This window comes from Salvelinus alpinus, chromosome 4, assembly GCF_045679555.1.
Source record: "Salvelinus alpinus chromosome 4, SLU_Salpinus.1, whole genome shotgun sequence".
In the NCBI taxonomy this organism is placed as follows: Eukaryota; Metazoa; Chordata; class Actinopteri; order Salmoniformes; family Salmonidae; genus Salvelinus; species Salvelinus alpinus.
Genome location: NC_092089.1, coordinates 98,435,740 through 98,463,441, shown reverse-complemented (window position 1 = coordinate 98,463,441; position 27,702 = coordinate 98,435,740). Strand labels below are relative to the sequence as shown.

At 43.6% G+C, this 27,702-nt stretch overlaps 1 protein-coding gene across 2 annotated transcripts in view; it reads right to left on the bottom strand.

The window, feature by feature from the left end:
• LOC139574783 (gamma-aminobutyric acid receptor subunit beta-2-like) overlaps positions 1 to 27,702 on the bottom strand; it is a 157,028-nt gene that overhangs the window by 98,018 nt on the left and 31,308 nt on the right. For both annotated transcript variants that reach the window (XM_071399662.1, XM_071399663.1), the window contains exon 4: positions 19,746 to 19,966. In XM_071399662.1, coding sequence (XP_071255763.1) covers positions 19,746 to 19,966 — 221 coding nt within the window. The remainder of the gene's footprint in view (positions 1 to 19,745; positions 19,967 to 27,702) is intronic.

Genomic DNA, 27,702 nt, shown 5'->3' with positions numbered 1-27,702 from the left:
TCTAAACTCTTCTCCTATAACTGGAACTGGAGGTGTTCTAAACTCTTCTCCTATAACTGCAACTGGAGGTGTTCTAAACTCTTCTCCTATAGCTGGAACTGGAGGTGTTCTAAACTCTTCTACTATAACTGGAAATGCAGGTGTTCTAAACTCTTCTCCTATAACTGGAACTGGAGGTGTTCTAAACTCTTCTCCTATAACTGGAACTGGAGGTGTTCTAAACTCTTCTCCTATAACTGGAACTGGAGGCGTTCTAAACTCTTCTCCTATAACTGGAACTGCAGGTGTTCTAAACTCTTCTCCTATAACTGGAACTGGAGGTGTTCTAAACTCTTCTCCTATAACTGGAACTGGAGGTGTTCTAAACTCTTCTCCTATAACTGGAACTGGAGGTGTTCTAAACTCTTCTCCTATAACAGGAACTGGAGGTGTTCTAAACTCTTCTCCTATAACTGGAACTGGAGGTGTTCTAAACTCTTCTCCTATAGCTGGAACTGCAGTTGTTCTAAACTCTTCTCCTATAACTGGAACTGGAGGTGTTCTAAACTCTTCTCCTATGGCTGGAACTGCAGTTGTTCTAAACTCTTCTACTATAACTGGAACTGGAGATGTTCTAAACTCTTCTCCTATAACTGGAACTGCAGGTGTTCTAAACTCTTCTCCTATAGCTGGAACTGCAGGTGTTCTAAACCCTTCTCCTATAACTGGAACTGGAGGTGTTCTAAACCCTTCTCCTATAACTGGAACTGTAGGTGTTCTAAACTCTTCTCCTATAGCTGGAACTGGAGGTGTTCTAAACTCTTCTCCTATAACTGGAACTGCAGGTGTTCTAAACTCTTCTCCTATAACTGGAACTGGAGGTGTTCTAAACTCTTCTCCTATAACTGGAACTGCAGGTGTTCTAAACTCTTCTCCTATAACTGGAACTGGAGGTGTTCTAAACTCTTCTCCTATAACTGGAACTGGAGGTGTTCTAAACTCTTCTCCTATAACTGCAACTGGAGGTGTTCTAAACTCTTCTCCTATAGCTGGAACTGGAGGTGTTCTAAACTCTTCTACTATAACTGGAAATGCAGGTGTTCTAAACTCTTCTCCTATAACTGGAACTGGAGGTGTTCTAAACTCTTCTCCTATAACTGGAACTGGAGGTGTTCTAAACTCTTCTCCTATAACTGGAACTGGAGGCGTTCTAAACTCTTCTCCTATAACTGGAACTGCAGGTGTTCTAAACACTTCTCCTATAACTGGAACTGGAGGTGTTCTAAACTCTTCTCCTATAACTGGAACTGGAGGTGTTCTAAACTCTTCTCCTATAGCTGGAACTGGAGGTGTTCTAAACTCTTCTCCTATAACTGGAACTGGAGGTGTTCTAAACTCTTCTCCTATAACAGGAACTGGAGGTGTTCTAAACTCTTCTCCTATAACTGGAACTGCAGGTGTTCTAAACTCTTCTCCTATAACTGGAACTGGAGGTGTTCTAAACTCTTCTCCTATAACTGGAACTGGAGGTGTTCTAAACTCTTCTCCTATAACTGGAACTGGAGGCGTTCTAAACTCTTCTCCTATAGCTGGAACTGCAGGTGTTCTAAACTCTTCTCCTATAACTGGAACTGGAGGTGTTCTAAACTCTTCTCCTATAGCTGGAACTGGAGGTGTTCTAAACTCTTCTCCTATAACTGGAACTGCAGGTGTTCTAAACTCTTCTCCTATAACTGGAACTGTAGGTGTTCTAAACTCTTCTCCTATAACTGGAACTGTAGGTCTTCTAAACTCTTCTCCTATAACTGGAACTGAAGGTGTTCTAAACTCTTCTCCTATAACTGGAACTGCAGGTGTTCTAAACTCTTCTCCTATAACTGGAACTGCAGGTGTTCTAAACTCTTCTCCTATAACTGGAACTGCAGGTGTTCTAAACTCTTCTCCTATAACTGGAACTGGAGGTGTTCTAAACTCTTCTCCTATAGCTGGAACTGGAGGTGTTCTAAACTCTTCTCCTATAACTGGAACTGCAGGTGTTCTAAACTCTTCTCCTATAACTGGAACTGCAGGTGTTCTAAACTCTTCTCCTATAACTGGAACTGCAGGTGTTCTAAACTCTTCTCCTATAACTGGAACTGCAGGTGTTCTAAACTCTTCTCCTATAACTGGAACTGGAGGTGTTCTAAACTCTTCTCCTATAACTGGAACTGCAGGTGTTCTAAACACTTCTCCTATAACTGGAACTGCAGGTGTTCTAAACTCTTCTCCTATAACTGGAACTGCAGGTGTTCTAAACTCTTCTCCTATAACTGGAACTGGAGGTGTTCTAAACTCTTCTCCTATAACTGGAACTGGAGGTGTTCTAAACTCTTCTCCTATAGCTGGAACTGGAGGTGTTCTAAACTCTTCTGCTATAACTGGAACTGTAGGTCTTCTAAACTCTTCTCCTATAACTGGAACTGCAGATGTTCTAAACTCTTCTCCTATAACTGGAACTGCAGGTGTTCTAAACTCTTCTACTATAACTGGAAATGCAGGCGTTCTAAACTCTTCTCCTATAACTGGAACTGCAGGTGTTCTAAACTCTTCTCCTATAACTGGAACTGGAGGTGTTCTAAACTCTTCTCCTATAACTGGAACTGGAGGTGTTCTAAACTCTTCTCCTATAACTGGAACTGGAGGCGTTCTAAACTCTTCTCCTATAGCTGGAACTGCAGGTGTTCTAAACTCTTCTCCTATAACTGGAACTGGAGGTGTTCTAAACTCTTCTCCTATAGCTGGAACTGGAGGTGTTCTAAACTCTTCTCCTATAACTGGAACTGCAGGTGTTCTAAACTCTTCTCCTATAACTGGAACTGTAGGTGTTCTAAACTCTTCTCCTATAACTGGAACTGTAGGTCTTCTAAACTCTTCTCCTATAACTGGAACTGAAGGTGTTCTAAACTCTTCTCCTATAACTGGAACTGCAGGTGTTCTAAACTCTTCTCCTATAACTGGAACTGCAGGTGTTCTAAACTCTTCTCCTATAACTGGAACTGCAGGTGTTCTAAACTCTTCTCCTATAACTGGAACTGGAGGTGTTCTAAACTCTTCTCCTATAACTGGAACTGGAGGTGTTCTAAACTCTTCTCCTATAACTGGAACTGCAGGTGTTCTAAACTCTTCTCCTATAACTGGAACTGCAGGTGTTCTAAACTCTTCTCCTATAACTGGAACTGGAGGTGTTCTAAACTCTTCTCCTATAACTGGAACTGGAGGTGTTCTAAACTCTTCTCCTATAGCTGGAACTGGAGGTGTTCTAAACTCTTCTCCTATAACTGGAACTGGAGGTGTTCTAAACTCTTCTCCTATAACAGGAACTGGAGGTGTTCTAAACTCTTCTCCTATAACTGGAACTGGAGGTGTTCTAAACTCTTCTCCTATAACTGGAACTGCAGGTGTTCTAAACTCTTCTACTATAACTGGAAATGCAGGTGTTCTAAACTCTTCTCCTATAACTGGAACTGCAGGTGTTCTAAACTCTTCTCCTATAACTGGAACTGGAGGTGTTCTAAACTCTTCTCCTATAACTGGAACTGGAGGTGTTCTACACTCTTCTCCTATAGCTGGAACTGGAGGTGTTCTAAACTCTTCTCCTATAACTGGAACTGCAGGTGTTCTAAACTCTTCTCCTATAACTGGAACTGCAGGTGTTCTAAACTCTTCTCCTATAACTGGAACTGCAGGTGTTCTAAACTCTTCTCCTATAGCTGGAACTGCAGGTGTTCTAAACTCTTCTCCTATAACTGGAGGTGTTCTAAACTCTTCTCCTATAACTGGAACTGCAGGTGTTCTAAACTCTTCTCCTATAACTGGAACTGAAGGTGTTCTAAACTCTTCTCCTATAACTGGAACTGCAGGTGTTCTAAACTCTTCTCCTATAACTGGAACTGCAGGTGTTCTAAACTCTTCTCCTATAACTGGAACTGCAGGTGTTCTAAACTCTTCTCCTATAACTGGAACTGGAGGTGTTCTAAACTCTTCTCCTATAACTGGAACTGGAGGTGTTCTAAACTCTTCTCCTATAACTGGAACTGCAGGTGTTCTAAACTCTTCTCCTATAACTGGAACTGCAGGTGTTCTAAACTCTTCTCCTATAACTGGAACTGGAGGTGTTCTAAACTCTTCTCCTATAGCTGGAACTGCAGTTGTTCTAAACTCTTCTACTATAACTGGAAATGCAGGTGTTCTAAACTCTTCTCCTATAACTGGAACTGCAGGTGTTCTAAACTCTTCTCCTATAACTGGAACTGGAGGTGTTCTAAACTCTTCTCCTATAACTGGAACTGGAGGTGTTCTACACTCTTCTCCTATAACTGGAACTGGAGGCGTTCTAAACTCTTCTCCTATAACTGGAACTGCAGGTGTTCTAAACACTTCTCCTATAACTGGAACTGGAGGTGTTCTAAACTCTTCTCCTATAACTGGAACTGGAGGTGTTCTAAACTCTTCTCCTATAGCTGGAACTGGAGGTGTTCTAAACTCTTCTCCTATAACTGGAACTGGAGGTGTTCTAAACTCTTCTCCTATAACAGGAACTGGAGGTGTTCTAAACTCTTCTCCTATAACTGGAACTGCAGGTGTTCTAAACTCTTCTCCTATAACTGGAACTGGAGGTGTTCTAAACTCTTCTCCTATAACTGGAACTGGAGGTGTTCTAAACTCTTCTCCTATAACTGGAACTGGAGGCGTTCTAAACTCTTCTCCTATAGCTGGAACTGCAGGTGTTCTAAACTCTTCTCCTATAACTGGAACTGGAGGTGTTCTAAACTCTTCTCCTATAGCTGGAACTGGAGGTGTTCTAAACTCTTCTCCTATAACTGGAACTGCAGGTGTTCTAAACTCTTCTCCTATAACTGGAACTGTAGGTGTTCTAAACTCTTCTCCTATAACTGGAACTGTAGGTCTTCTAAACTCTTCTCCTATAACTGGAACTGAAGGTGTTCTAAACTCTTCTCCTATAACTGGAACTGCAGGTGTTCTAAACTCTTCTCCTATAACTGGAACTGCAGGTGTTCTAAACTCTTCTCCTATAACTGGAACTGCAGGTGTTCTAAACTCTTCTCCTATAACTGGAACTGGAGGTGTTCTAAACTCTTCTCCTATAGCTGGAACTGGAGGTGTTCTAAACTCTTCTCCTATAACTGGAACTGCAGGTGTTCTAAACTCTTCTCCTATAACTGGAACTGCAGGTGTTCTAAACTCTTCTCCTATAACTGGAACTGCAGGTGTTCTAAACTCTTCTCCTATAACTGGAACTGCAGGTGTTCTAAACTCTTCTCCTATAACTGGAACTGGAGGTGTTCTAAACTCTTCTCCTATAACTGGAACTGCAGGTGTTCTAAACACTTCTCCTATAACTGGAACTGCAGGTGTTCTAAACTCTTCTCCTATAACTGGAACTGCAGGTGTTCTAAACTCTTCTCCTATAACTGGAACTGGAGGTGTTCTAAACTCTTCTCCTATAACTGGAACTGGAGGTGTTCTAAACTCTTCTCCTATAGCTGGAACTGGAGGTGTTCTAAACTCTTCTGCTATAACTGGAACTGTAGGTCTTCTAAACTCTTCTCCTATAACTGGAACTGCAGATGTTCTAAACTCTTCTCCTATAACTGGAACTGCAGGTGTTCTAAACTCTTCTACTATAACTGGAAATGCAGGCGTTCTAAACTCTTCTCCTATAACTGGAACTGCAGGTGTTCTAAACTCTTCTCCTATAACTGGAACTGGAGGTGTTCTAAACTCTTCTCCTATAACTGGAACTGGAGGTGTTCTAAACTCTTCTCCTATAACTGGAACTGGAGGCGTTCTAAACTCTTCTCCTATAGCTGGAACTGCAGGTGTTCTAAACTCTTCTCCTATAACTGGAACTGGAGGTGTTCTAAACTCTTCTCCTATAGCTGGAACTGGAGGTGTTCTAAACTCTTCTCCTATAACTGGAACTGCAGGTGTTCTAAACTCTTCTCCTATAACTGGAACTGTAGGTGTTCTAAACTCTTCTCCTATAACTGGAACTGTAGGTCTTCTAAACTCTTCTCCTATAACTGGAACTGAAGGTGTTCTAAACTCTTCTCCTATAACTGGAACTGCAGGTGTTCTAAACTCTTCTCCTATAACTGGAACTGCAGGTGTTCTAAACTCTTCTCCTATAACTGGAACTGCAGGTGTTCTAAACTCTTCTCCTATAACTGGAACTGGAGGTGTTCTAAACTCTTCTCCTATAACTGGAACTGGAGGTGTTCTAAACTCTTCTCCTATAACTGGAACTGCAGGTGTTCTAAACTCTTCTCCTATAACTGGAACTGCAGGTGTTCTAAACTCTTCTCCTATAACTGGAACTGGAGGTGTTCTAAACTCTTCTCCTATAACTGGAACTGGAGGTGTTCTAAACTCTTCTCCTATAGCTGGAACTGGAGGTGTTCTAAACTCTTCTCCTATAACTGGAACTGGAGGTGTTCTAAACTCTTCTCCTATAACAGGAACTGGAGGTGTTCTAAACTCTTCTCCTATAACTGGAACTGGAGGTGTTCTAAACTCTTCTCCTATAACTGGAACTGCAGGTGTTCTAAACTCTTCTACTATAACTGGAAATGCAGGTGTTCTAAACTCTTCTCCTATAACTGGAACTGCAGGTGTTCTAAACTCTTCTCCTATAACTGGAACTGGAGGTGTTCTAAACTCTTCTCCTATAACTGGAACTGGAGGTGTTCTACACTCTTCTCCTATAGCTGGAACTGGAGGTGTTCTAAACTCTTCTCCTATAACTGGAACTGCAGGTGTTCTAAACTCTTCTCCTATAACTGGAACTGCAGGTGTTCTAAACTCTTCTCCTATAACTGGAACTGCAGGTGTTCTAAACTCTTCTCCTATAGCTGGAACTGCAGGTGTTCTAAACTCTTCTCCTATAACTGGAGGTGTTCTAAACTCTTCTCCTATAACTGGAACTGCAGGTGTTCTAAACTCTTCTCCTATAACTGGAACTGAAGGTGTTCTAAACTCTTCTCCTATAACTGGAACTGCAGGTGTTCTAAACTCTTCTCCTATAACTGGAACTGCAGGTGTTCTAAACTCTTCTCCTATAACTGGAACTGCAGGTGTTCTAAACTCTTCTCCTATAACTGGAACTGGAGGTGTTCTAAACTCTTCTCCTATAACTGGAACTGGAGGTGTTCTAAACTCTTCTCCTATAACTGGAACTGCAGGTGTTCTAAACTCTTCTCCTATAACTGGAACTGCAGGTGTTCTAAACTCTTCTCCTATAACTGGAACTGGAGGTGTTCTAAACTCTTCTCCTATAGCTGGAACTGCAGTTGTTCTAAACTCTTCTACTATAACTGGAAATGCAGGTGTTCTAAACTCTTCTCCTATAACTGGAACTGCAGGTGTTCTAAACTCTTCTCCTATAACTGGAACTGGAGGTGTTCTAAACTCTTCTCCTATAACTGGAACTGGAGGTGTTCTACACTCTTCTCCTATAGCTGGAACTGGAGGTGTTCTAAACTCTTCTCCTATAACTGGAACTGCAGGTGTTCTAAACTCTTCTCCTATAACTGGAACTGCAGGTGTTCTAAACTCTTCTCCTATAACTGGAACTGCAGGTGTTCTAAACTCTTCTCCTATAGCTGGAACTGCAGGTGTTCTAAACTCTTCTCCTATAACTGGAGGTGTTCTAAACTCTTCTCCTATAGCTGGAACTGGAGGTGTTCTAAACTCTTCTCCTATAACTGGAACTGGAGGTGTTCTAAACTCTTCTCCTATAACTGGAACTGGAGGTGTTCTAAACTCTTCTACTATAACTGGAACTGGAGGTGTTCTAAACTCTTCTCCTATAACTGGAACTGCAGGTGTTCTAAACTCTTCTCCTATAACTGGAACTGCAGGTGTTCTAAACTCTTCTCCTATAGCTGGAACTGCAGGTGTTCTAAACTCTTCTCCTATAACTGGAGGTGTTCTAAACTCTTCTCCTATAGCTGGAACTGCAGGTGTTCTAAACTCTTCTCCTATAACTGGAGGTGTTCTAAACTCTTCTCCTATAGCTGGAACTGGAGGTGTTCTAAACTCTTCTCCTATAACTGGAACTGGAGGTGTTCTAAACTCTTCTCCTATAACTGGAACTGCAGGTGTTCTAAACTCTTCTCCTATAACTGGAACTGGAGGTGTTCTAAACTCTTCTCCTATAACTGGAACTGCAGGTGTTCTAAACTCTTCTCCTATAACTGGAACTGCAGGTGTTCTAAACTCTTCTCCTATAACTGGAACTGCAGGTGTTCTAAACTCTTCTCCTATAACTGGAACTGCAGGTGTTCTAAACTCTTCTCCTATAACTGGAACTGAAGGTGTTCTAAACTCTTCTCCTATAACTGGAACTGCAGGTGTTCTAAACTCTTCTCCTATAACTGGAACTGCAGGTGTTCTAAACTCTTCTCCTATAACTGGAACTGCAGGTGTTCTAAACTCTTCTCCTATAACTGGAACTGGAGGTGTTCTAAACTCTTCTCCTATAACTGGAACTGGAGGTGTTCTAAACTCTTCTCCTATAACTGGAACTGCAGGTGTTCTAAACTCTTCTCCTATAACTGGAACTGCAGGTGTTCTAAACTCTTCTCCTATAACTGGAACTGGAGGTGTTCTAAACTCTTCTCCTATAACTGGAACTGGAGGTGTTCTAAACTCTTCTCCTATAGCTGGAACTGGAGGTGTTCTAAACTCTTCTCCTATAACTGGAACTGCAGGTGTTCTAAACTCTTCTCCTATAACTGGAACTGCAGGTGTTCTAAACTCTTCTCCTATAACTGGAACTGGAGGTGTTTTAAACTCTTCTCCTATAACTGGAACTGCAGGTGTTCTAAACTCTTCTCCTATAACTGGAACTGCAGGTGTTCTAAACTCTTCTCCTATAGCTGGAACTGCTGGTGTTCTAAACTCTTCTCCTATAACTGGAGGTGTTCTAAACTCTTCTCCTATAGCTGGAACTGGAGGTGTTCTAAACTATTCTCCTATAACTGGAACTGCAGGTGTTCTAAACTCTTCTCCTATAACTGGAACTGCAGGTGTTCTAAACTCTTCTCCTATAGCTGGAACTGCAGGTGTTCTAAACTCTTCTCCTATAACTGAAGGTGTTCTAAACTCTTCTCCTATAGCTGGAACTGGAGGTGTTCTAAACTCTTCTCCTATAACTGGAACTGGAGGTGTTCTAAACTCTTCTCCTATAACTGGAACTGTAGGTGTTCTAAACTCTTCTCCTATAACTGGAACTGGAGGTGTTCTAAACTCTTCTCCTATAACTGGAACTGGAGGTGTTCTAAACTCTTCTCCTATAGCTGGAACTGGAGGTGTTCTAAACTCTTCTCCTATAACTGGAACTGGAGGTGTTCTAAACTCTTCTCCTATAACTGGAACTGTAGGTGTTCTAAACTCTTCTCCTATAGCTGGAACTGGAGGTGTTCTAAACTCTTCTCCTATAACTGGAACTGTAGGTGTTCTAAACTCTTCTCCTATAACTGGAACTGGAGGTGTTCTAAACTCTTCTCCTATAGCTGGAACTGGAGGTGTTCTAAACTCTTCTCCTATAACTGGAACTGGAGGTGTTCTAAACCCTTCTCCTATAACTGGAACTGGAGGTGTTCTCAACTCTTCTCCTATAGCTGGAACTGGAGGTGTTCTAAACTTTTCTCCTATAGCTGGAACTGGAGGTGTTCTAAACTCTTCTCCTATAACTGGAACTGGAGGTGTTCTAAACTCTTCTCCTATAGCTGGAACTGTAGGTGTTCTAAACTCTTCTCCTATAACTGGAACTGGAGGTGTTCTAAACTCTTCTCCTATAACTGGAACTGGAGGTGTTCTAAACTCTTCTCCTATAACTGGAACTGCAGGTGTTCTAAACTCTTCTCCTATAACTGGAACTGCAGGTGTTCTAAACTCTTCTCCTATAACTGGAACTGCAGGTGTTCTAAACTCTTCTCCTATAACTGGAACTGCAGGTGTTCTAAACTCTTCTCCTATAACTGGAACTGAAGGTGTTCTAAACTCTTCTCCTATAACTGGAACTGCAGGTGTTCTAAACTCTTCTCCTATAACTGGAACTGCAGGTGTTCTAAACTCTTCTCCTATAACTGGAACTGCAGGTGTTCTAAACTCTTCTCCTATAACTGGAACTGGAGGTGTTCTAAACTCTTCTCCTATAACTGGAACTGGAGGTGTTCTAAACTCTTCTCCTATAACTGGAACTGCAGGTGTTCTAAACTCTTCTCCTATAACTGGAACTGCAGGTGTTCTAAACTCTTCTCCTATAACTGGAACTGCAGGTGTTCTAAACTCTTCTCCTATAACTGGAACAGGAGGTGTTCTAAACTCTTCTCCTATAACTGGAACTGGAGGTGTTCTAAACTCTTCTCCTATAGCTGGAACTGGAGGTGTTCTAAACTCTTCTCCTATAACTGGAACTGCAGGTGTTCTAAACTCTTCTCCTATAACTGGAACTGCAGGTGTTCTAAACTCTTCTCCTATAACTGGAACTGGAGGTGTTTTAAACTCTTCTCCTATAACTGGAACTGCAGGTGTTCTAAACTCTTCTCCTATAACTGGAACTGCAGGTGTTCTAAACTCTTCTCCTATAGCTGGAACTGCAGGTGTTCTAAACTCTTCTCCTATAACTGGAGGTGTTCTAAACTCTTCCCCTATAGCTGGAACTGGAGGTGTTCTAAACTCTTCTCCTATAACTGGAACTGTACGTGTTCTAAACTCTTCTCCTATAACTGGAACTGGAGGTGTTCTAAACTCTTCTCCTATAACTGGAACTGGAGGTGTTCTAAACTCTTCTCCTATAACTGGAACTGGAGGTGTTCTAAACTCTTCTCCTATAACTGGAACTGGAGATGTTCTAAACTCTTCTCCTATAACTGGAACTGGAGGTGTTCTAAACTCTTCTCCTATAACTGGAACTGGAGGTGTTCTAAACTCTTCTCCTATAACTGGAACTGGAGATGTTCTAAACTCTTCTCCTATAACTGGAACTGGAGATGTTCTAAACTCTTCTCCTATAACTGGAACTGGAGATGTTCTAAACTCTTCTCCTATAACTGGAACTGGAGGTGTTCTAAACTCTTCTCCTATAACTGGAACTGGAGGTGTTCTAAACTCTTCTCCTATAACTGGAACTGCAGGTGTTCTAAACTCTTCTCCTATAACTGGAACTGGAGGTGTTCTAAACTCTTCTCCTATAGCTGGAACTGTAGGTGTTCTAAACACTTCTCCTATAACTGGAACTGGAGGTGTTCTAAACTCTTCTCCTATAACTGGAACTGGAGGTGTTCTAAACTCTTCTCCTATAACTGGAACTGGAGGTGTTCTAAACTCTTCTCCTATAACTGGAACTGCAGGTGTTCTAAACTCTTCTCCTATAACTGGAACTGGAGGTGTTCTAAACTCTTCTCCTATAACTGGAACTGGAGGTGTTCTAAACTCTTCTCCTATAGCTGGAACTGGAGATGTTCTAAACTCTTCTCCTATAGCTGGAACTGGAGGTGTTCTAAACTCTTCTCCTATAACTGGAACTGTAGGTGTTCTAAACTCTTCTCCTATAGCTGGAACTGGAGATTTTCTAAACTCTTCTCCTATAACTGGAACTGTAGGTGTTCTAAACTCTTCTCCTATAGCTGGAACTGGAGATGTTCTAAACTCTTCTCCTATAACTGGAACTGGAGGTGTTCTAAACTCTTCTCCTATAACTGGAACTGGAGGTGTTCTAAACTCTTCTCCTATAACTGGAACTGGAGGTGTTCTAAACGCTTCTCCTATAGCTGGAACTGGAGATGTTCTAAACTCTTCTCCTATAGCTGGAACTGGAGATTTTCTAAACTCTTCTCCTATAACTGGAACTGTAGGTGTTCTAAACTCTTCTCCTATAACTGGAACTGGAGGTGTTCTAAACTCTTCTCCTATAACTGGAACTGGAGGTGTTCTAAACTCTTCTCATATAGCTGGAACTGCAGGTGTTCTAAACTCTTCTCCTATAGCTGGAACTAGAGGTGTTCTAAACTCTTCTCCTATAACTGGAACTGGAGGTGTTCTAAACTCTTCTCCTATAGCTGGAACTGGAGATGTTCTAAACTCTTCTCCTATAGCTGGAACTGGAGATTTTCTAAACTCTTCTCCTATAACTGGAACTGTAGGTGTTCTAAACTCTTCTCCTATAACTGGAACTGGAGGTGTTCTAAACTCTTCTCCTATAACTGGAACTGGAGGTGTTCTAAACTCTTCTCCTATAGCTGGAACTGCAGGTGTTCTAAACTCTTCTCCTATAGCTGGAACTAGAGGTGTTCTAAACTCTTCTCCTATAGCTGGAACTGGAGGTGTTCTAAACTCTTCTCCTATAACTGGAACTGTAGGTGTTCTAAACTCTTCTCCTATAACTGGAACTGGAGGTGTTCTAAACTCTTCTCCTATAACTGGAACTGGAGGTGTTCTAAACTCTTCTCCTATAACTGGAACTGCAGGTGTTCTAAACTCTTCTCCTATAACTGGAACTGGAGGTGTTCTAAACTCTTCTCCTATAACTGGAACTGGAGGTGTTCTAAACTCTTCTCCTATAGCTGGAACTGGAGATGTTCTAAACTCTTCTCCTATAGCTGGAACTGGAGATGTTCTAAACTCTTCTCCTATAGCTGGAACTGGAGGTGTTCTAAACTCTTCTCCTATAACTGGAACTGTAGGTGTTCTAAACTCTTCTCCTATAGCTGGAACTGGAGATTTTCTAAACTCTTCTCCTATAACTGGAACTGTAGGTGTTCTAAACTCTTCTCCTATAGCTGGAACTGGAGATGTTCTAAACTCTTCTCCTATAACTGGAACTGGAGGTGTTCTAAACTCTTCTCCTATAACTGGAACTGGAGGTGTTCTAAACTCTTCTCCTATAACTGGAACTGGAGGTGTTCTAAACGCTTCTCCTATAGCTGGAACTGGAGATGTTCTAAACCCTTCTCCTATAGCTGGAACTGGATATTTTCTAAACTCTTCTCCTATAACTGGAACTGTAGGTGTTCTAAACTCTTCTCCTATAACTGGAACTGGAGGTGTTCTAAACTCTTCTCCTATAACTGGAACTGGAGGTGTTCTAAACTCTTCTCCTATAGCTGGAACTGCAGGTGTTCTAAACTCTTCTCCTATAGCTGGAACTAGAGGTGTTCTAAACTCTTCTCCTATAACTGGAACTGGAGGTGTTCTAAACTCTTCTCCTATAGCTGGAACTGGAGATGTTCTAAACTCTTCTCCTATAGCTGGAACTGGAGATTTTCTAAACTCTTCTCCTATAACTGGAACTGTAGGTGTTCTAAACTCTTCTCCTATAACTGGAACTGGAGGTGTTCTAAACTCTTCTCCTATAACTGGAACTGGAGGTGTTCTAAACTCTTCTCCTATAGCTGGAACTGCAGGTGTTCTAAACTCTTCTCCTATAGCTGGAACTAGAGGTGTTCTAAACTCTTCTCCTATAGCTGGAACTGGAGGTGTTCTAAACTCTTCTCCTATAACTGGAACTGTAGGTGTTCTAAACTCTTCTCCTATAGCTGGAACTAGAGGTGTTCTAAACTCTTCTCCTATAACTGGAACTGTAGGTGTTCTAAACTCTTCTCCTATAACTGGAACCTGAACAGGAGTTGTTTCAAAGCTAAAACCAAAGCTAGTGTTGTGATTGCCTTTACATTTTTGTTTGCAATCATCTCTGATTCTAGGCCTACGCTCAAAGACACTACTAAGATGGTGAACAGTTAGCATTTCCCATAAGACAACGTGATTCTTAACCTTCATGCTAACACTAGCTGGGCATGTGCCACCGACAAAGATGAACAGCCTTAGCTTAGCATCTGCGCATGTGCACAGTGGTTTCCCCTGTTCCAAAAATATTATTTTCCTCACAACAATGGTATCCATGAACTTGTGACTTGTTGGGTTTTAATGAAAACAGGTATCTGGTATGAGAAGTTCCATGAAACGGTTTCCCAACTTCTTTAATTCAAGTCACAGCCCAATCTGAAGTGTCCCAGCAACATGGAGGTACGGCTGACTGAGTAGGACCATGAAGATAAATATAGTCACACTGTTCCCAAGCTGGTATGGGACCATTGAAACAGAGAACGAGTAGTGTACTTTCTTTTCATGGCAATAGAACATGTTGTTTGTACTCTGCCACATTTTTGAAGTTGTTAAATTGAACTTGGACTCGTTGTGAATCAGAGCTGACAGCCACGGAATGAAGACACCTGAGAGAGACTTTGGCCTCGAAACTCCTACTGCCAAATACTCATTCTCTGTTTCAATGTTCCCATACAAGCAGTCTGGGACTATTTGTCTTTCTTTTTTATGACAAGGAATGTTCAGTTCTGGGTTAGTGTGAAGTGTAGGCCAATGATAAAACACCAAAGTAACCAATCCAGACGTTCAGTACAGTATGTAGTGTGTAGACCCAGATGGTCAATAATGAGAAAACGTATCCATACCTAGGTAGACTGAGAGGCTATGACTCCATACCTAGGTAGACTGAAAGGTTATGACTCCATACCCAGGTAGACTGAGAGGTTATGACTCCATACCCAGGTAGACTGAAAGGTTATGACTCCATACCCAGGTAGACTGAAAGGTTATGACTCCATACCCAGGTAGACTGAGAGGTTATGACTCCATACCCAGGTAGACTGAAAGGTTATGACTCCATACCCAGGTAGACTGAAAGGTTATGACTCCATACCCAGGTAGACTGAAAGGTTATGACTCCATACCCAGGTAGACTGAAAGGTTATGACTCCATACCCAGGTAGACTGAAAGGTTATTACTCCATACCTAGGTAGACTGAAAGGTTATGACTCCATACCTAGGTAGAGTGAAAGGTTATGACTCCATACCCAGGTAGAGTGAAAGGTTATGACTACATACATAAGGTAGACTGAAAGGTTATGACTCCATACCCAGGTAGACTGAAAGGTTATGACTCCATACCCAGGTAGACTGAAAGGTTATGACTCCATACCCAGGTAGACTGAAAGGTTATGACTCCATACCCAGGTAGACTGAAAGGTTATTACTCCATACCTAGGTAGACTGAAAGGTTATGACTCCATACCCAGGTAGACTGAAAGGTTATGACTCCATACCCAGGTAGACTGAGAGGTTATGACTCCATACCTAGGTAGACTGAGAGGTTATGACTCCATACCCAGGTAGACTGAAAGGTTATGACTCCATACCCAGGTAGACTGAAAGGTTATGACTCCATACCCAGGTAGACTGAGAGGTTATGACTCCATACCCAGGTAGACTGAAAGGTTATGACTCCATACCCAGGTAGACTGAAAGGTTATGACTCCATACCCAGGTAGACTGAAAGGTTATGACTCCATACCCAGGTAGACTGAAAGGTTATTACTCCATACCTAGGTAGACTGAAAGGTTATGACTCCATACCCAGGTAGACTGAAAGGTTATGACTCCATACCCAGGTAGACTGAAAGGTTATGACTCCATACCCAGGTAGACTGAAAGGTTATGACTCCATACCCAGGTAGACTGAAAGGTTATTACTCCATACCTAGGTAGACTGAAAGGTTATGACTCCATACCCAGGTAGACTGAAAGGTTATGACTCCATACCCAGGTAGACTGAAAGGTTATGACTCCATACCCAGGTAGACTGAAAGGTTATTACTCCATACCTAGGTAGACTGAAAGGTTATGACTCCATACCTAGGTAGAGTGAAAGGTTATGACTCCATACCCAGGTAGAGTGAAAGGCTATGACTACATACATAAGGTAGACTGAAAGGTTATGACTCCATACCCAGGTAGAGTGAAAGGTTATGACTACATACCCAGGTAGACTGAAAGGTTATGACTCCATACCTAGGTAGAGTGAAAGGTTATGACTCCATACCCAGGTAGACTGAAAGGTTATGACTCCATACCCAGGTAGACTGAAAGGTTATGACTCCATACCCAGGTAGACTGAAAGGTTATGACTCCATACCCAGGTAGACTGAAAGGTTATGACTCCATACCCAGGTAGACTGAGAGGTTATGACTCCATACCCAGGTAGACTGAAAGGTTATGACTCCATACCCAGGTAGACTGAAAGGTTATGACTCCATACCCAGGTAGACTGAAAGGTTATGACTCCATACCCAGGTAGACTGAAAGGTTATTACTCCATACCTAGGTAGACTGAAAGGTTATGACTCCATACCCAGGTAGACTGAAAGGTTATGACTCCATACCCAGGTAGACTGAAAGGTTATGACTCCATACCCAGGTAGACTGAAAGGTTATGACTCCATACCCAGGTAGACTGAAAGGTTATTACTCCATACCTAGGTAGACTGAAAGGTTATGACTCCATACCCAGGTAGACTGAAAGGTTATGACTCCATACCCAGGTAGACTGAAAGGTTATGACTCCATACCCAGGTAGACTGAAAGGTTATTACTCCATACCTAGGTAGACTGAAAGGTTATGACTCCATACCTAGGTAGAGTGAAAGGTTATGACTCCATACCCAGGTAGAGTGAAAGGCTATGACTACATACATAAGGTAGACTGAAAGGTTATGACTCCATACATAGGAAGACTGAAAGGCAATGCCATTACTCACCCTCAATCCACTATCTAGCCTCTGTTTCTCCTACAGCGATTTACTTATTGATCACAATCAATCAATGAAAGATATTGATAATCATCACAGACCACGAATTTTGACCAAAATTAACCGGAGAGATTACTGCTTCCACGGTTTTCTTTTTCCAAGCTATACTAGGTGTCCTAGTAAACAAACAGCAGAGACATGAGGACAACATCCAACCTGGAACTAAGTGAGTAGTGTTTGGTCTGATGCTATTTTGAAAGCCAAGAAGATTATTATTATTTTTTTAATAAAGTACAATACGATGACATATTTTACTTAATGGGGACTGAATGCTGAGTTAAGGCTCCCAGGCTTGGACAGACCAGATACAAATTCACTTAGAACTAAGGTGTGAAGTAAAAGGTGTCGAGGCCTTTGGGCCCAACAAGTGGCAGGAGTCTTTGAAGCCCCCTCCTGCTGATCAGAGACCATCCACCGGCATTTTCTACAAGAAATCTGCCTCCAGAAATAAAAGCTTCTCCCAAGTGGGTGTGACACCTACTCCCGTTGCCTGCTGCACTGCTGCTTGGATTCCACCTGGTGATCTGTTCACCGTCTGCCCTGGCCTGTCTCCCCCTGTCTGGTACAGGTGCCCCCACCACACTCACCCCTCTCTCCCGAACTTTCGCTCGCCTCAGCACTCACGCACTGTTGGGGCGAGTGACCCCAACAAATAATCCTGGAAGGTATCAGTCTGGTGTTTTCTGTAATGACCTTAGTGATCACTGTTTTACAGCCTGTGCTCGTAACGGCTGCTCAGTGAGACGACCTGTCCTGATTTGTCATAGACGCTTGCTAAAAAACTTTAATGAGCAAGCCTTCCTTCATGACCTGGCCTCTGTAAATTGGTATAGAATCAGCTTGATCCCCTCTGTCGAAGACGCTTGGACCTTCTTTTTTTATATTATCAGTGGTATTGTTAACAAACACGCCCCCATAAAGAAAATGAGAATTAAAAACAGGTTCAGCCCCTGGTTCGACAGTGATCTTGCAGAGTTACTGCACCTCAACAATTGCATTTGGCGAAAGGCTCGGCACACGCATACTCAGGCTGACTGACTATCGTTCAGGCAAATGAGAAATAAGTGCACTCAGGCTATCCAGAAGGCCAAAGTTAGTTACTTTAAGGAGCAGTTCTCTCTCTGTAGGTATAACCCCAAGAAGTTCTGGAAAACGGATAAAGACCTGGAGAATAAACCTTCCTCCTCACAGCTGCTCATGTCCCTTAATGTTGATGATGTGGTTGTTACTGACAAGAAGCACATGGCTGAGCTCTTTAATCACCACTTCATTAAGTCAGGATTCCTATTTGACTCAGCCATGCCTCCTTGCCCGTCCAACATTTCCTCATCTCCCACCCCTTCTAATGCGACTATCCCCGATGCTTCTCCCTCTTTTCCCCATGCCCCGCTACAAAGTTTCTCCCTGCAGGCAGTCACTGAGTCCGAGGTGCTAAAGGAGCTCCTTAAACTTGACCCCAATAAAACATCTGGGTCAGATGGTTTAGACCCTTTCTTCTTTAAGGTTGCTGCCCCTATCATCGCCAAGCCTTTTAAACCTGTCTCTCCTTCCTGGGGAGGTTCCCATTGCTTGGATGGCAGCCACGGTTCATCCTTTATTTAAAGGGGTAGATCAAGCTGATCCTAACTGTTATAGGCCTATTTCTATTTTTCCCTGTTAATCAAAAGTGTTGGAAAAACTTGTCAATAATCAACTGACTGGCTTTCTTGATGTCTATAGTATTCTCTCGGGTGTGCAATCTGGTTTCCGCCCAGGTTATGGATGTGTCACCGCAACCTTACAGGTCCTCAATGATGTCACCATTGCCATTGATTCTAAGCAATGTTGTGCTGCTATTTTTATTGACTTTGCCAAAGCTTTTGATACGGTAGACCATTCCATTTTTGTGGGCCGGCTAAGGAGTATTGGAGGGGTCTTTGGGCTGGTTTGCTAACTACCTCTCTCAAAGAGTGCAGTGTATAAAGTCAGAAAATCTGCTGTCTCAGCCACTGCCTGTCACCAAGGGAGTACCCCAAGGCTCGATCCTAGGCCCCATGCTCTTCTCAATTTACATCAACAACATAGCTCAGGCAGTAGGAAGCTCTCTCATCCAATTATATGCAGATGATACAGTCTTGTACTCAGCTGGCCCCTCCCCGTATTTTGTGTTAAATGCTCTACAACAAAGCTTTCTTAGTGTCCAACAAGCTTTCTCTACCCTCAACCTCGTTCTGAACACCTCCAAAACAAAGGGCATGCTCCTTACAGGACACATCACTGTACTCTATACTCCTCTGTAAACTGGTCATCTCTGTATACCCATCGCAAGACCCGCTGGTTGATGCTTATTTATAAAACCCTCTTAGGCCTCACTCACCCCTATCTGAGATATCTACTGCAGCCCTCATCTTCCACATACAACACCCATTCTGCCAGTCACATTCTGTTAAAGGTCCTCAAAGCACACACATTCCTGGGTCACCCCTCTTTTCAGTTCGCTGCAGCTAGCGACTTGAACGAGCTGCAACAAACACTCAAACTGGACAGTTTTATTTCAATCTCTTCATTCAAAGACTCAATCATGGACACTCTTACTGACAGTTGTGGCTGCTTTGTGTGATGTATTGTTGTCTCTACCTTCTTGCCCTTTGTGCTGTTGTCTGTGCCCAATAATGTTTGTACTATGTTTTGTGCTGCTACCATGTTGTTGTTATGTTGTGTTGCTACCATGCTGTGTTGACATGTGTTGCTGCATTGCTATGGTGTTGTCTTAGGTCTCTCTTTATGTAGTGTTGTGTTGTCTCTCTTGTCATGATGTGTGTTTTGTCCTGTATTTATTTTGTATTTTGTAAAAAAGAAAATATCCCATCGCTGCAGGAGGCCTTTTGCCTTTTGGTAGGCCGTCATTGTAAATAAGAATTTGTTCTTAACTGACTTGCCTAGTTAAATAAAGTTTAAATAAAATATATAAATAAACAAATGAAAGAGGGGCATTCAACCTACTGGCTGAGAGAAACCAACACAGATATTGGTAGCCATCAAAAGCTAAGAAATCCCTCACCGGAGTCCATAGAGCACGGTGCCGTCCGGATGCAGTCGGATCATTCTGTTCTTGACCGTGACGCCGTGGACAAAGGACTTTTTATCGTTGAGGAAGTAGGTGTCGGGAACCCAGAGCGAGTCGGCTACCCTGTTATCCAGCGTCAGGTTGAGGGCTATCTCAGAGTAGGACAGACGCTTGTCCCGCCAGGCCTGCTGGAAGTACATGGTCAACGTGTAGTCCTGGAAGAGAGGAGGAGGAAAGAGAAGAGTCAGTAAACGAGTGGAGAGAGGGATAGATGGGATAGGTAGCTGAAACTACATGGTCAACGTGTAGTCCTGGAAGAGAGGGGGAGGAAAGAGAAGAGTCAGTAAACGAGTGGAGAGAGGGATAGATGGGATAGGTAGCTGAAACTACATGGTCAACGTGTAGTCCTGGAAGAGGAGAAAAGTGGATAAACCTACTGGACTGTACATCTCATAACACAACATTCTGAGATAGATCGAAAGAGGGAATGAATGAATGAATGAATGAACGCTGCCTGCGAAGTTCATGTCTTGAATTAGCAACAATAATCTCATCCCTTTAAATATGCAGCCCGTTAAACTGAGAGATCATTTGCACAGACATCATCACACACATCCATCTGGATACATAGATACTGTACATCACACACATCCATCTGGATACATAGATACTGTACATCACACTACAGGCTTCACAAAGTGACAGGCAGCACAACAGCACATACAATTCATAAAAGTCACGTAGTTGACTATCAAATCAGAATTTGGGGCATTTTTTATTTTTTTAAACTAGTCTTAGGATAGATGTGTAGTACTATACTATATTACTTCATGCAGGTTACTCTGTGTGAATGTGTCTTTTTGAGGGGATAAAGAACTTTAAAAATACAGAAAGTGTCATGTCTAATGCGTTTTGACATGCAAAACATTTTAGGACTATATCAACAGTGGACTAATGAATAACAAAATATCGTTTTTGAATGGTATTTTCCTTTAATTAACATACAGTCTAGCTCAGTGGTCACCAACCGGTCGATCAGAATTGATTGGTCGATCTTCAAGGCATTCCTAGTCGATCACAAAACATTTCTGTAGAAAAGCAGACGATAAAAGCTTACGCTCCTTTTTTTATTTATTTGTGATGCGCTGTTGCCGGTAGCTGCACTTGATTCAGCCCTGCTCACCATGTAGGCTAAGGGTTCCCATTTTTAACAATTTAATTTGTCTGAACAACAAGCTCCTCCTACCCGGCGGACCGGGAGATCTGTGGTTAAATCGAGTGCGCCTACTGTGCTAGGATAGCTCAGATCACAGTTCCTGCAGCTTCCACAGCAAAGTGTGATACTAGCCTACGTGAGATTTCATAACTTTTAAAACCATGACCAGAGAGACTGTCAAAGAATACAGCAAAGAGCAGCTGTTTTTAAGAGTGAGTTCATGTCTACGTTTTTATTCAGCACTGTCAACACTGTTTTTATTCAGCTCTATTACAAAACATAAAACGCGCTTCTCCCTACTTCCATTTGAGCTGCAATGTGTAGCCAAGTGTATTGATAGCCAGCCCTGCAATGTTATTATTATTAGCAGCTCACCGTGTCTATTTTAATATCGAGGTTTAGTTCACTTTCTCTGGTCACAGGAACAACATGAATTTGTGCATGAGGCAGATTGCGGTGCGACTCCAGTTTCGCCATCAGGCGGAAGACTGTGTCTCCTCTCAAGTCAGTGTCAACGGAGGAAAGGAAGGAAAGAGCAGGGACCGGTGACAGTCTCTGCTGCGCTCTCCCTCCCTCCGCTGAGACTAATGACGTGTTCAAAACAACTGGGAACTCCGACTGGGAAATATAGTTTTGAACGTTCATCCTGCTCGGAATTCCAAGTCAGAAACTCGGGCATCTTTCTACAGCTCTGATTTTACGACCGGAAGATCGCTGATATCATGATTTGACCTCTTTATCATGATTTGACCTCTGTTTTTTTTCCTTCAAGTTCACCAGTTGTGTTGCAAGCACCTTGACCATAAGATGCAGGTACCATCCAGTAAAATAAAATGAGATAAGATAAGATGAGCTGCTAATAATAATAACACATATTAAAATAGACACGATGGGTAGGTACCATCCAGTAAAATAAAAAAAGCAAATTATTTGCTAATTATTTCAATTCATGCACAGCTGTGCCTCTCAACTGATCTATTTAGTTATCAAAGCTCGAGTTTTTAAGTATAATAATGTCTGAGATTAACACGGTCTCTCATGGTCTCTCCTATCATTGCTATGCAGACGACACACAACTAATCTTCTCCTTTCCCCCTTCTGATGACCAGGTGGCGAATCGCATCTCTGCATGTCTGGCAGACATATCAGTGTGGATGACGGATCACCACCTCAAGCTGAACCTCGGCAAGACGGAGCTGCTCTTCCTCCCGGGGAAGGACTGCCCGTTCCATGATCTCGCCATCACGGTTGACAACTCCATTGTGTCCTCCTCCCAGAGCGCTAAGAACCTTGGCGTGATCCTGGACAACACCCTGTCGTTCTCAACTAACATCAAGGCGGTGGCCCGTTCCTGTAGGTTCATGCTCTACAACATCCGCAGAGTACGACCCTGCCTCACACAGGAAGCGGCGCAGGTCCTAATCCAGGCACTTGTCATCTCCCGTCTGGATTACTGCAACTCGCTGTTGGCTGGGCTCCCTGCCTGTGCCATTAAACCCCTACAACTCATCCAGAACGCCGCAGCCCGTCTGGTGTTCAACCTTCCCAAGTTCTCTCACGTCACCCCGCTCCTCCGCTCTCTCCACTGGCTTCCAGTTGAAGCTCGCATCCGCTACAAGACCATGGTGCTTGCCTACGGAGCTGTGAGGGGAACGGCACCTCCGTACCTTCAGGCTCTGATCAGGCCCTACACCCAAACGAGGGCACTGCGTTCATCCACCTCTGGCCTGCTCGCCTCCCTACCTCTGAGGAAGTACAGTTCCCGCTCAGCCCAGTCAAAACTGTTCGCTGCTCTGGCACCCCAATGGTGGAACAAACTCCCTCACGACGCCAGGACAGCGGAGTCAATCACCACCTTCCGGAGACACCTGAAACCCCACCTCTTTAAGGAATACCTAGGATAAAGTAATCCTTCTCACCCCCCCCCCCCTTAAAAGATTTAGATGCACTATTGTAAAGTGGCTGTTCCACTGGATGTCATAAGGTGAATGCACCAATTTGTAAGTCGCTCTGGATAAGAGCGTCTGCTAAATGACTTAAATGTAAATGTAAATGTAAACACTACAGGCAGGCCAGGCATATAACCAGTATGCTCTGATTATGTATCAGGCCCACTGCACAAACCTCATTCCTACAGAACTGCTTTTATTAGGTTAAATCTGAGCTGTAGATCTCGGCTTGCTTGGTGACAGTCTAGTTGACCAGCAGAAGGTTGAGTGGTATTTCCCTTTACCATACAGTCTAGTTGACCAGCAGAAGGTTGAGTGGTATTTCCCTTTACCATACAGTCTAGTTGAGCAGCAGAAGGTTGAGTGGTATTTCCCTTTACCATACAGTCTAGTTGAACAGCAGAAGGTTGAGTGGTATTTCCCTTTACCATACAGTCTAGTTGAACAGCAGAAGGTTGAGTGGTATTTCCCTTTACCATACAGTCTAGTTGAACAGCAGAAGGTTGAGTGGTATTTCCCTTTACCATACAGTCTAGTTGAACAGCAGAAGGTTGAGTGGTATTTCCCTTTACCATACAGTCTAGTTGAACAGCAGAAGGTTGAGTGGTATTTCCCTTTACCATACAGTCTAGTTGAGCAGCAGAAGGTTGAGTGGTATTTCCCTTTACCATACAGTCTAGTTGAGCAGCAGAAGGTCATCTACATGGTATGGTTGGTGTAGAACAGTCTGAAACAGCATTGACCTCTACTGACCTCTAACTGACCTCTACTGGCCTATAACTGACCTCTACTGACCTGTAACTGACATCTACTGGCCTATAACTGACATCTACTGGCCTATAACTGACTTCTACGAACTGAACCACACGGGCCTGTAACTGACCTCTACTGACCTGTAACTGACCTCTACTGACCTGTAACTGACATCTACTGGCCTATAACTGACCTCTACTGGCCTATAACTGACATCTACTGGCCTATAACTGACTTCTACGAACTGAACCACACGGGCCTGTAACTGACCTCTACTGACCTGTAACTGACCTCTACTGACCTGTAACTGACCTCTACTGACCTGTAACTGACATCTACTGACCTGTAACTGACCTCTACTGAGGGCAGTAGTGGTCATGCTGACTGGGGTTAGGGGGTTAATACTCAGCCAACTCTTCTCTCCTCCTGGCTGACTTACTGGTCCCAAATGGCACCCTATTCCCTATATAGTAGCACTTCGTTTGACCAAAGCCTAGTGGCAGCCTATGGGCCCTGGTCAAAAGTAGTGCACTACATAGGGAATAGGTTGCCCTTTCAGAAGCTGCCACTGACGGGGGCAACAACCTGAGGGTTAATTCCTCAGCTATCTCAGCTGGCTGGCCCAGGATGAAAATATACTGCTTCCACTCCGATGGTTTATGAGGACAATACCTCCCTCCCTTTAGTCCATCCATCCATCTTTCACTCTATCCATCACTCTCTCATGCTTCCCTTTACAGACCCAGTACTCCAGCTGGGTCTCTCTCTCTCTCCTCTTTGTAAGCGTTTACTACTGCAAACAGACACAGTACACAGCTTCCCTTCCTGAAGTCAGCATTTACTACTGCAAACAGACACAGTACACAGCTTCCATTCCTGAAGTCAGTGTTTGCTGCTGGTTTCCCAGGTTTGAATTGGTCACCATTGGGCATTGATGACTAGAGATGTTATGTCTGCCCCCCCCCCCCCCCCCCACTCTCCTACCGTATACCAGTCCCCTATCGTACTCCATATATAACACATAGGTAAAACCAACACATGCTCACACTGCCAGTGAGACATAACATACGCATGTACATTACTGGACTTACTGACTATGCCTCTCTCAAAATACATCCACCCACTCACTCACCCACTCACCTACCTACCCACTCACTCACTCACTCACTCACTCACTCACCCACCCACCCACCCACCTACCTACCCACCCACCCACCCACCTACCCACCCACCCACCCACCCACCCACCCACCCACCTACCTACCTACCTACCTACCCACTCACTCACTCACTCACTCACTCACTCACTCACTCACCCATCCACCCACCGTACAACCCAGCAGAGAGAGCACTGCAGTGTGGTATCATCATCTCTGTTACCGAGCAGATTGTAATAATATGAAGTAGAAAACAGAACATGATACACATGAAGCCATTACGCTTTTCTCTATTTTATATCTACAGCACTTATCATTTATCTCCTCTGGTTGTGTTTTACCAACCTGGTCTTTAATCCCCTGGGAGTCAAAATATCATCAATATATTGATGTTTTGCACATTTAAAAAAATGGCTCATAATTTGAGGCCTTTTACATTAAAGAGGATTCTTAAAGCAGCGAGACTAGAAGTGTGTCCCAAATGGCACTATATTCCCTACATAGTGCACTACTTTGGACCAGAGCCTTCTTCCAGGCTGAAACAAGTCTGGACATTCCAGGACACACTCTTTCTCCACCAATCTTGAACGTGTCTCTCTCTCATTATCAGAGTGTTGATCAGTTGTCTCCCTCTCTCCCCTCTCTTCCCCTCCCCCGTCTCCCCCCTCTCTCCCCCTCTGTCTCCCCCTCTCGGGAGTGTGAGCGGGCACCTTAGGACCGAGTGCCTATCACTCTTAGGGTGTGTCCTAAATGGGACCCTATTCCCTTTGTAGTGCACTGCAGCCCTATGGGCCTGGGTCAATAGTAGTGCACTACAGCCCTATGGGCCCGGGTCAATAGTAGTGCACTACAGCCCTATGGGCCCGGGACAATAGTAGTGCACTACAAAGGTAATAGGATGCCATTTGGGATGTAATCTTACACAGTGTCTCCTGCGGGAGGCTAGCAGTTATCTCCAATCCACAGCTCTATGTTCTACTGTCCACAGCTCCATGTTCTACTGTCCACAGCTCTATACTCTACTGTCCACATTTCCATGTTCTACTGTCCACATTTCCATGTTCTACTGTCCACATTTCCATGTTCTACTGTCCACAGCTCCATGTTCTACTGTCCACAGCTCCGCTCTACTGTCCACAGCTCTATGTTCTACTGTCCACAGCTCCATGTTCTACTGTCCACAGCTCCGCTCTACTGTCCACAGCTCCGCTCTACTGTCCACAGCTCTATGTTCTACTGTCCACAGCTCTATGTTCTACTGTCCACAGCTCCATGTTCTACTGTCCACAGCTCCATGTTCTACTGTCCACAGCTCCGCTCTACTGTCCACAGCTCTATGTTCTACTGTCCACAGCTCCATGTTCTACTGTCCACAGCTCCATGTTCTACTGTCCACAGCTCTATGTTCTACTGTCCACAACTCCATGTTCTACTGTCCACAGCTCTATGTTCTACTGTCCACAGCTCTATGTTCTACTGTCCACAGCTCCATGTCCTACTGTCCACAGCTCTATGTTCTACTGTCCACAGCTCCATGTTCTACTGTCCACAGCTCCATGTTCTACTGTCCACAGCTCCATGTTCTACTGTCCACAGCTCTATGTTCTACTGTCCACAACTCTATGTTCTACTGTCCACAGCTCTATGTTCTACTGTCCACAGCTCTATGTTCTACTGTCCACAGCTCTATGTTCTACTGTCCACAGCTCCATGTTCTACTGTCCACAGCTCTATGTTCAACTGTCCACAGCTCCATGTCCTACTGTCCACAGCTCTATGTTCTACTGTCCACAGCGCCATGTTCTACTGTCCACAGCTCCATGTTCTACTGTCCACAGCTCTATGTTCTACTGTCCACATTTCCATGTTCTACTGTCCACATTTCCATGTTCTACTGTCCACATTTCCATGTTCTACTGTCCACATTTCCATGTTCTACTGTCCACAGCTCTATGTTCTACTGTCCACAGCTCCATGTTCTACTGTCCACAGCTCCGCTCTACTGTCCACAGCTCTATGTTCTACTGTCCACAGCTCTATGTTCTACTGTCCACAGCTCTATGTTCTACTGTCCACAGCTCCATGTTCTACTGTCCACAGCTCCGCTCTACTGTCCACAGCTCTATGTTCTACTGTCCACAGCTCTATGTTCTACTGTCCACAGCTCCATGTCCTACTGTCCACAGCTCTATGTTCTACTGTCCACAGCTCCATGTTCTACTGTCCACAGCTCCATGTTCTACTGTCCACAGCTCTATGTTCTACTGTCCACAACTCTATGTTCTACTGTCCACAGCTCTATGTTCTACTGTCCACAGCTCTATGTTCTACTGTCCACAGCTCCATGTCCTACTGTCCACAGCTCTATGTTCTACTGTCCACAGCTCCATGTTCTACTGTCCACAGCTCCATGTTCTACTGTCCACAGCTCTATGTTCAACTGTCCACAGCTCCATGTCCTACTGTCCACAGCTCTATGTTCAACTGTCCACAGCTCCATGTCCTACTGTCCACAGCTCTATGTTCTACTGTCCACAGCTCTATGTTCTACTGTCCACAGCTCTATACTCTACTGTCCACAGCTCCATGTTCTACTGTCCACAGCTCTATGTTCAACTGTCCACAGCTCCATGTCCTACTGTCCACAGCTCTATGTTCTACTGTCCACAGCTCCATGTTCTACTGTCCACAGCTCCATGTTCTACTGTCCACATTTCCATGTTCTACTGTCCACATTTCCATGTTCTACTGTCCACAGCTCCATGTTCTACTGTCCACAGCTCCGCTCTACTGTCCACAGCTCTATGTTCTACTGTCCACAGCTCCATGTTCTACTGTCCACAGCTCCATGTTCTACTGTCCACAGCTCCATGTTC